The 10659-nt window shown below is 40.2% G+C and overlaps 1 protein-coding gene across 6 annotated transcripts in view; it reads right to left on the bottom strand.

Moving 5' to 3' along the window:
• Positions 1-10659, bottom strand: part of SPECC1 (sperm antigen with calponin homology and coiled-coil domains 1) — a 102422-nt gene that overhangs the window by 35304 nt on the left and 56459 nt on the right. For 5 of the 6 annotated variants that reach the window (XM_030027414.2, XM_041126581.1, XM_030027413.2 and 2 more), the window contains 4 exons: positions 7626-9193; positions 5567-5774; positions 4814-4887; positions 4069-4247 (listed from right to left, as the gene is read on the bottom strand). In XM_030027414.2, the coding sequence (XP_029883274.1) occupies positions 4069-4247; positions 4814-4887; positions 5567-5774; positions 7626-9193 (2029 nt within the window). Of the gene's footprint in view, positions 1-66; positions 3764-4068; positions 4248-4813; positions 4888-5566; positions 5775-7625; positions 9194-10659 lie in introns of those variants that run through there. The other variant, XM_030027416.2, reaches the window with a different exon arrangement.

Here is a 10659-nt window from a genome sequence, read left to right as displayed (position 1 = left end):
AAAAAAAAACAACCAACAACAAAAAACCAAAAACAAAAAATCACAAAAACCACCCAAAAAAAACACCCCCCTCCAAACCCCCGCAACTCTGAAGAGTCACTAACTAGAGCAAACAAACAATACTTCAAGGACCCTGCTCTGACATTCTAGTTTGCTTACTTTCAGTGAGAGCAGAATGAACTATCAAACCTCTATAAGACAGAACAGCTGCAAAACACAGGCACAAATGAGCAGCACATCAGCACATACAGACTGACAGCAGGGTTTAATACACAGAGAGTACAAGCTTATTTCCAGGAGAAAAAGCATGTAACACTGCCATGCTGTGGCATTTGAGACTTTAGGAGGAAGAACAGAAGCAAATTAGTGGGATACATCACAATCTTCACTTTAGGCTTCCGTTTGAAGATTTGGTTAATTTTTTTTATTATTCTAAGAAGTCGCTCATTTAATTACAGATATAATTTCTCTGTTTACCGAGTACTACTCCCAGCCCAACTCTCTTCCCTCCGTGTTCTTGGTTCAAGGCACATAATGATATAGTGCCAAAATAATTTTGCAAACTTGAAGGGAAAGAGTCAAAGCAATACCTTGAAACTTTCACTGCTGCTAAAAACAGTGTACTGCCAGAAAGGCTTGGAAATGGGTGTGTAATGAAGCCAAAAAGAGCCGTCCATAATTTGGGTACTTTCAGCAATAACTTCCTTCCTTTGTGTTACAAACCCAATGTAGCATTTCTTTTCATCACTTCAATATTTGATCTTAAAACAGCTAAAAAAATGAATTTATTTCCAAGGTGAGTGTTCTGAAAAGATGAAACTTGCTACAGGATCATAGGATAATTCAGGTTGGAAGGAACCTCAGGAAGTCACCTAGTCATCCTGCTCAAAGCAGGGCCAGCTATGAGGTCAGACCAGGTTACTCAGGGTCTTATCCCGTCTGGTCTTGAAAACCTCCAAGGATGGAGACTATATAATTACGATTTCCACCACCTGCGAGGAGACAGTTACACAACAGTGGATTGTAAGCTTTTGCGTTTTACTGCAGAGAAATAACGTTAATTAGGATGTAAAATATCATAGAAGACTGTCTAAAACATGGGTTAATCAATTTGTAGGTTTCAATCTGTACTAATGTGGGACAAGTTAAATCCTCTCTTCCTTATTCCATTTGTTTGATGCTGGTCCAACCTCCCCCCAACATTCTTAGTCATAGAATTAGACATTTAATCTGTGTTAAAGATGCCTTTGGGAGGCTCTTACCTTCATTCAGATGAACTCTGATGACCTCATCAGGATTTTTTCTGCAAGTTCTTTGGCTGTTCCTGAACCAAAAATGACTTTTTGTCTCATTAGAAGAATGTAACGGTGAAATCAAACTTGGAGGCAGGAACTCAGGCAGCCACAGGCAAACATTAAAATGGCAGGATGTTGTAGGAGATAAATTGGCTTCAAGATCAATTTATGAGGTGGAGTCTAATGACCCTCAAGAGATGGCTGAGATTTTGCCAAAAACCTTTAAGTAGCAAGCTATTTGGAAGGTACATTTTCCAATCAGACCTTAAAAATCAGACAGGAAACTTTCACTAGGGAGGGTCAGATATTCAGCTCAATGCACAGCTGCTCGGCATTAGCAAATATGAGGAATACTTTATAGACTGCGTTAAGGTATCATGCTACAAACTGTTTCCACCAGTGCTGAGCATGTATTAAAAGTCACCGTGGGTACCAGAATCTACTGCTGATTCTGAGCAGTAGCATTTGTGAAAGCTGACTAAAAGCAACAATGAGAATATCCCCAGAACCTTCTGGGTGAAAGAAACTGAGGTGCTGGGGAAGATAGCGACCTCAGGAATGCAAAAATAACTGGGAGTGTAGAACTGGCTCTCAGCAGGAGCTTTGGCGACTTCAAGGATTTGTTTTATAGGTCAGTACAGTTTTAAAATTTCAGAGCTTAGCTGTTGATCACTGCTTTGTTTAGACAATGCCTTACGTAGGCATCATTACCTTCTCCATACCACTCAGTACAGAAATTTTGCATTCTCTGCACGGACACTGTGAGTCAAATTAGTTACACTTAAATTGACAAATACAAAATTTGGTCTCAACACCTGTCTTTGAAAGAGAATAAATATTGCCCACTGCAAACAGTCTATCTGGCTCCATGACCAACGTAATACTCAAAGCAAGCTATACAGATAGTCAATATGACGCAGAGACAGACATATATCTATATGTAAGTGAAAAGAGAAGGAGAGACAAATGCCAAAACTGACTTAATTAAATACATGTCTGAATACCTCCTTCTGGAACTACATATGTATGGATTCTGGGGACCTAATTTCAAAAGCAGTATTTGCAGCTCAGGCTTCTTCTGCCAAAGAGCTGACAATGCAGCCATGTTTCTTATACATAGAAGATAAATATCCCAGTTTGCAAATTAGCAGGTCATCTTTTATTCAATTTAACTATTATCAAATACATCTTCAGATTAAAAAAATAGAAGAATAACGAGGAGAAACTACAAGTATATGATTCCTAACCTTATATATGGACCCCGCTCTAAACAAGAGAAATTTCATTAAGAATAAATTAGGAATGGAAACAGAGCCCAGAACTTAAGTACTGTCTGGTAATCATTTTGTCTGAATACATAGTCTGTAATAGCTTTTCTTTGCATCCACTGGGGACTCTGATAATGAAACTGGAGCTTAAACACATTCCTTTATTTTTCTGAAAAGAAGTATTTCTGTTCCTTCAATCCAGGAATTCTGATCCATACACCTCTGCACAAAAGCCCTCCCATCTTTTTACTTCCATCTACTGTACAGCTGCTGTGGAAACTCCTGAATGGAAAACAGTGAGCAAATAAGTGCAACAAAGCTGGACTGTTACTCCACCTGAAAGAAGTGACAGGATTCACCATGTTCCTGTGGCTATTCTACCAGTGGCCACAAAACTACTGGGAGAGAGATTAAATGGAAAAATCCAGAGGAGCAAAATTAATCTGGCACACACTTTTGATAAACAGTACCACTGTTTGTGTTATTTTGTCTTTCTTTGTTCCCCCTGTACAAATTTTCATCACCACAGCTCTGCTGGGTCTGCTTGCGTCAATGCAAAAAAAGAGCAGAGCACCGTCTTCTTTAGAAATTTTGGTTCTTCCTTCTAATACATCTTTTGTTTTCCATCTCTTCTTACTTCGTATTTCAATTGTAGTACGATTTTTAGAATGAAAGGTGGTACATAAAAAGTCATGCACTGCATAAAAGCCACATTGTAAGGCATCTGTACTGGTTCCAGATTAAATTGTAAAAGTCACTTTTGTTCTTACCACGCTCCCACAGAGGGAAGCCCCACATATACAGCTTACCATGCTGGGGTCTGTCTCTGAATGGTTCACAACTACTGTTCCCTCTCCAACCACTGAGACTACAGCACTTGTTTTACAGGTAGGTCCACTGCGTAACAAAGTCACTTCTGGGCTAAATGCTAACCCACACCACAGTCCAGACCATTTAGAACAACTAATCACATAACAGGTTTCAAATTAAGGACAGGAGATGTGAGATGAGGAATCCTAGTACTTGCATTGATCACTCAGCCAACACATATCAGACTTGCAGAACAAAGAAGTCCAGCTAGTCCTCATTTTAATTGGAACATATACAGTCCTTGACTCCTCTCAGGTTAAGTAGTTCTCTTCTGGATGTCCCATTGAATATATGTAGCCAGCCAAACTTTTCACAGATGGTTTAATACAGCTGCACAGAGAGTTATGAAGGCAATAAAACACAGCGGAATACCATATTGAGAACAAAGCTATAAGAGTACATCGGCAATTGTTATTAATATTTGCTGATTAAAACCTTCATGGCCTAGTTGACAGAACTAGATCGCCAAAAAGAAAGAGAGACACATCTTAGAATAAGAGACAACAAAATCCGTCAGAAGAGTTAAAAACAGACAACATGCGCATCCAAGCCAATGAATAGTTATTGACAAAGCACTGTTTGCATGCATGTTAGCAGTCACAGAGATCAAATCTTGGCCTTTGTAACTAACCAACCTGTTGCTGCCCTTCACTTCATCCAGCTCCTTCTGCAGTCTGGCACTCTTCTCCTCTTCCTCCTGAAGCTTCCTCTTTACCACACGGAGCTCCTGCTGGGCTTCACACTTAATATCATTGGCTACAACCACTGCAGTCTGCAGATCAGCTTGAAAACGCCTCCACTCTTCTGTATCTTCCTAGAAAGAGCAATTAGAACCCCAAACTGCTGTAAAAATGCACCTACTTGAGCTGAGCACTTAAGTTATTGATCTCTCTTTCAGTGATCACAAGTGACCAGGATTTCACTACAATTTCAAGATGATGCCGAGGTCAAACTAAATACTTGCCTCTCTACACAGAACCGATGAGATTGCCAAAGAGGAAACTGATGCTAAGCTCTCCCCTCCAATACAAAAAGTACAATCAAAGTTCTTCCTATAGCTATTGATCATTCAGACTTGTGATACTACTACAAGCACTGCTGCTGAAAAGAGCTCATTGCTACTGATGATTCATGAACCAGGAACGGCTGTTCCATAGTAGCAGAAGTTCATAGGTAGAAAAAGCAAAAGTAATTTGCAAAGGATATATTATATTTTTCCTTCACGGGCAAAGAAACAGCTAGAAATAAGTGAAGAGAATGGAGAATGAAAGGATATAGAAAGAACTTTTTATAATTGTTCTACAAAAATACAACGCTTCTCTCAAATCCAGTACTGCAATAAAAGCTCAGCTTAGCTTTGTTATGGAGTCTAAGCCTTACCTTCATTTGCTTAGTCAGAGCCTTCAGCTGTCTCTCTGTATCTTGTTTTTGTTCTTCCAGCTTCATTGCTTTACCTAGGAACAGTAAAAAAGGGAAAATATTATTAAACACACAAAGGCAAAGGTGAAAAGTGAAAATAGGAAGGCAGAGCAGCCTATTTGGTTTTGCTTCCAGTAATGCCACTAAATAGACTAAACTGAAATTAAGATACTCTGTCAATGGATCAGGAATGGAATCAACAGCAGACTTGTTACTCAAACATCTCTGAAATAGGTCATTATTTTGAGGCATTAAACCAGACTTTTAAATTTACAGAATCACATGTGCAGGATCATTTACTCAGTGCACACACCCCTGGAACACTCGACGTAACACTGGTAAGCGAAATGTGCCACTCATTCCACCAGGTGGCAGCTCCCCTTCCACAAAGCGACAGCAACTTCGACTTCACAGCTCTTACTAGTGCTTTTCCCTAAAAGCTCTTTAAAAGGCCAATAATTCCAGCTTCTAGAACGGGCAATACATCCTTCGCTGAAGCATGAGGCTTGGACACTGTCTCTAATATTATTGCTATAGCACTAACCGTTAAGATAGTGACTTCTGTGCATGAACAGAAAGGATTGGCCAAAATTGGAATACTTCTAAAAAGAGGCCCTTGTCACACGTATCAAGACATGCCTCCTCCTCCCTACTGCAGCCATAACTAAGCCCCCTGAATAAGGTCACTTAAATCCTTTTTTCAGCTCCACCTACTTTCTAGGTCACTGATGAGCTGGTTATTGTGAAGTTTTATAGCACGATGTTGTTCCACCTGGTCCTCCAACTCGAAAATCGTCTCTTTCAGGTTTTTTATATCTGCTTCATTCTCTGATGTTTTTTCCTGCAGCTTCTGGCTGGTTCTGCTCAGTTGCTCAGCCTGCCGGTCACACACCTCTTTCAGCTGACCACACTCAGTCTCAGCCTGGAAGGGAAGAAAGCAAGCTGCAAGTCTGTCTTTATTTCTTAAGAGATATCATGCATTAGAGGTTTTACTGGGCATCTCATAGACTTAAGAATTGAACCTGTGTTCTAAGCATTGTAGAAACTGAGTTTCAATGTGAATGAGACAGTTTCAGGAAACATACATGAGCTATGAATGTCAGTTTTCTTTCCTGGTAATGAAGATAATAAAACAAGATGCTACAAAGGAAATTAAATTTTCTATATGATGACCATAATTCAAAACCAATCTCTGCAGGTAATGAACAGAGAGGAATTATATTCCTGGAAAGCTCCACATCTGTTTATGTATCACATTACGAGAGTGATATCACTGCCTTAGGGCCAAGACAACAATTAGTTCATCCACATTAACAATCTTGCTGCTTTTACTATGTGCATTTTCAATGGATTGTGAAAACATACGTAGTGGAGCTAGCTACTGCAGATAAGTGTATTTCTGGATATAGGACATCTGGAATTACTGAAGGGGGAATCTGCTGCACTTCAGTTTGTTGGCTCAGGCCCACAGATCAATGCTTCCAGGTTTGGGGGAAGATCTCCGAGTATGAACCAATTATTCAGTGAGGAACACTGGCACAGCCTGACTGAAGGGCAGCCTTACAGAAGCCTGTGGTCTTGTTTGGGTGTCACAAATAGCCAATGATTCAAAACAGCTTAATTCGAGGGAAAGGAAGAGTAAAAAGGAGGAAACCTGTGGTTTCCAAACCAAGCAATAAAAGTTTGGTACAGAGTCTGAGCACTCAGCAGTTTTTCATTTATTCTTCATAAACTGCAGCTCCAGTAAGCACTTGGGAGCTTCCTCTACTAACTCCATTTGCTGTGGTCACCTATTTAAGCCGAAAGGACATCTGGATTTTCTAAATCGCTCAAGTCATGGAGGTGCTTTTTGGCAATGCTCTCTTCCTCCGCAACTAGCCAATTTCACCATTCTTCTCATGATCCCTTCCCCATACAGGAAAGGCTGCACAAACAATCACTCTTTCTGCAGCGGTGGGACATAGTCACTGGCTTGTGCTTTATTAACACTTGTTCTACGATGCCTTGCATTGCAGCTCTCTTCCGAACATCCGGAATCACACAGAAAATAGAAACAGTAACTGACTTAAGCTTACTTGCAGCAAAGCTACAAACTATCAAATGATGCAAAGTAAAATTGTTCTAAAATAACTCAACTTTTTTTGCCATTACTTTACCTATCCCAAAACAGAATACTTCTCAGTTTTGTAAAAATATTTTAGTTTTATGAAAATAATCTCATCTGGAGCTTGACCATGCATTGTTAGTCACGTTGCTGTAAATACCAGCTTCTCTGAGCATTAGCTCATGTCCTTGTGTTCTCATTACCAATGACACCTATAGTTCACTACTAATTAATCATGATTACTTATTCAGAACTTAATATTTGCTCTAACTACTCATGCCCATCTCTTCATCTGGATTACCAAGTGATTTTCACTAATATTTGTTCACATAACATCAAAGCAATATTTATTGACCTGTTCTTTGCTCCAGTGTTGATAAACACAATTCTATTTACTAAAATAGTAAATTCTGCAGAAGATATTAGGGGAAATTAGTTTTGAATTTATAAACACAGCTATGCTAACAGTTATTCCTGGGAAAATATGTAGCTAGCAGCAGAAAGAGAGACAATATCATATGATCCCAGCTTCCATTCAAAACTAACTAATGCAATTTAAATCCTGGAAACTTATAATCAATGGCTCAATAACAATCTAAAGACCAACAATTACCTATTTATGGAAGGACAGATAAACAACCATTATATTCACAGCTGTTACTACTTTACCTTAGCTAGCAGACCCTGAATGTGCTTCAGTTCACTGTTTGCCTTCAGCAGCTCTTGTTTAAGCTCAGTACAAGATGCTTCTAACTGATCCTTTTCTGCATGGGCTACTTTCAGCATCTCTTGCACCTCAGAATTGTCAGTAGCGCATCCCATCACGTTGATTTCTGCGGCCTTTTGTTTCTCGCTCTCTAACTGAGTTTTGAGAGAGCCATTCTCAATTTTTAGACCTTCTAAGGCAATTTTACAGTCTTCCAGAGTTTTTGTCACTGTGCTGTTGCTCTGTTGTTCCACTTCTAGAAGTTTAAGCAGCTTCTCATTTTCTTCTCTCAGGCTTTTAATCACCTGCTGGGCATCTTGATGCTCCCTTTCTAAGCTTCGTAGGCTGCTGGTTAACTGTTGCTGAATGTTAAGCAATTTCTCTCGTTCAAATTGTGCTTTTTCAAGAACTTCTGCACATTTCTGTTCCAGTTCAAGGACCTTCCCCTCCTGAGCTCTGCTTTCTTCATTCTTGGATCGCTCTTGGAGGAGAGTCATTAGCTTCTCATTTTCTTGGCTCAGCTGTTCTGCTCTATCTCTATGTTGACGAAACGAAGTCTCCAGGAGAGCTTTCTCTTCCACTAGCTTCTCATTTTCTGTTGTCAGCTCCTGCACCATTTGCTGTTGATCTGACAGCTCTTGCAAAGTGGCTTGTAATTCTTCTGCTGTGCTGTGGTGATTCTCTTCCATTTTTTGTATTCTCTCTGTAAGAGATGCAACAGACAGGTCACTAATATTGTTTGGAGAACTTCCTGTAGTGGAGCATTTGGAACCTTTCAAATGGTTGCTGTTGGAGGATGTTGGTCTGGAAGGTACATCTGCTATATGTTCAAAATCAGATGCATCGGGTGACAAGGAAGCCTTAGTTACATCACTGCTGGAAGAACCTGAATTGCGCAGTGCACCCCCATTCACATGCTGCCTGTGCTCATCCATTTCACCTCTCGACACATTTTTTGATGGGCTTCCAAAACTGGATTCTTGGGTAGTTGGGGTTGGGAGGCTGCTGTCACCTCCACTGCTTGTTGTTGTGTCTGAGAGAGGAGAGTTCTCTAGATAAAGCAATTTCTCTTTCAAAACACGATTTTCTTCACCCAGGCTAGCAAGCTCTTTTTGAAAAGTCCTGTTTTTTTCCTGAAGGGTCCGTATTAATGGATCTATGTCAACAGGTGATACTGTTTCTACATTTTGGTTGGAAGCACCCATTCCTTCAGCGTTAAGTGACCCTTTCTCTTTGCATTTCTTCAATTCACAACGGAGTTTGGTAATTTCAGAATCTTTTGTCTTTGCTTCTGCCAGGAGTTCTTTAACCTGAGATTCCAGAACAGCCTTGTCACCAGTTTCATTCTCTTGCTTGGACTTGCTAGTGGGGCGCACGTGTTTGGTAGGAGTCGGCGTACTGGAAGAGGTGGGGCTGGGTTGTGTTTTCCTAGTATTCGCTTGACCACGCAATACAGCTCTCTCTCTGGATACAGATGATGTTATTTCCCGGGGTGCTGGAATCCCTGTGCGCTTTGCAGCTGAAACTGTTCCTTCAAGAGAAAGAGATGAGGCAAACTGAGTTAGTTCATAAAGTAAACAAGTCACACAACAACAATGCTAAAGCCTAGAGCAGTCTTGGAAAAAACACCTGAGTGTTTGAATAGGTTTAGTCATGACTGAGTGTGTGGATTCATGTTTCAAAGGCTCGTATTATTTTGCATTTCTTCCTCTCCCACCCCCCGCAAAGGAACACAGTCTGCTGAACTTTTTCCCAGTGTAATAATATAATATGTAGATGCTGCAATACATGAACTGCAACCCCCAGTACCAGGATACTAATCATTTGAAAATAAAAATTCTTCACACTACACTTTGTGAAATGCTGAATTTAAACCTATTAATTTCTGGGGAAAAGTTCAGTAACTTAAGAAAAGATACCATCTTTGAAAAAAAAGTATGGTTATCACACATAAAACTAAGGTATTTGCATTACGCTCAGTTTATGCAGATCACCATAAAAAAGGTCTGCAAAATTCATGCTGACTGCAGATTCGGTGAAATACAAAACTCTGCCAGCACTTCTAACACTAAGACAATTGTGTTGCTGCAGCTTCTTGCAGAGATGGACGAGAGATTTTTCGTGTTATAAATTCCCATCCTCTTACAGAGGAAGAGCAAAAGGAGATTAGAAAGTTGATGCTGTTCTGTTTGGTGGTTGTTGGTTTGTTTGGTTGGGTTTTTTCCCCCAACCAACTTAATGCAAAGCGTTATGTGATTACAAGGGAATAAAGTTTCTGAGTTGCTGATCTTCATCTTCCAAAGCACTCTCTTGGAATACGGGACCATGGGTACTGAAGAAATAGTAAGAGCCAACCTAACCATGAAAGCATTAACAAGCTGATTAAAGAAAAGAAGCTGGTTCAAAGGGAGGTATTATATTCCACTACAAGTGGCAACACTATGAATTTAAGAAATTCCTGTTTTTCAGGACCTTACTCAAAAGGAAAAGCCCTAAAGTACAGAGCCATAATGTTTTGGGATATGGTACAATGAAGAGATATTGTCTAATGTAGCCACATAAACAGGATGCAAGGGCCAGTTATGCAAACAGAAAGGGCTAGTGAGCCAGTGTTTGCAATAAAAACAAGTTCCAGAAGCACTCTGGGGGGAAATCCTAGAATCAATTAAATCTCCCCACGTTTGGGAGGCTCTCTTTGCTGATACACATGTGCAGCACTCACAGAAAATCAAAAGGCAGTTAAGACCAAAGCGGGAGTGGACTCCCTGCCTTACAGAGCAAGCAACTTCATAACCCTCCCACGGCATTTTTCACACTGAGGAAATCTTGGTGCAGTGATGCACTGTCAGTAATGCAGGGCACTGAAGGGTTAATCTTAACACCACCCAGTTTGCTCAGCATCTCTTTTGAAGAATGCACTAGGTTTATAAACCCCACACAAACAGGAGCCCCTCCTCCTCTCTCCCAAACAAACACACTCTGCAGCAGGCACAATAA

Source organism: Aquila chrysaetos, chromosome 10 (assembly GCF_900496995.4).
Source record: "Aquila chrysaetos chrysaetos chromosome 10, bAquChr1.4, whole genome shotgun sequence".
NCBI classification, from domain to species: domain Eukaryota; kingdom Metazoa; phylum Chordata; class Aves; order Accipitriformes; family Accipitridae; genus Aquila; species Aquila chrysaetos.
Note: the sequence above shows the minus strand (reverse complement) of the source record. Positions and strands in the feature narration are given on the sequence as shown.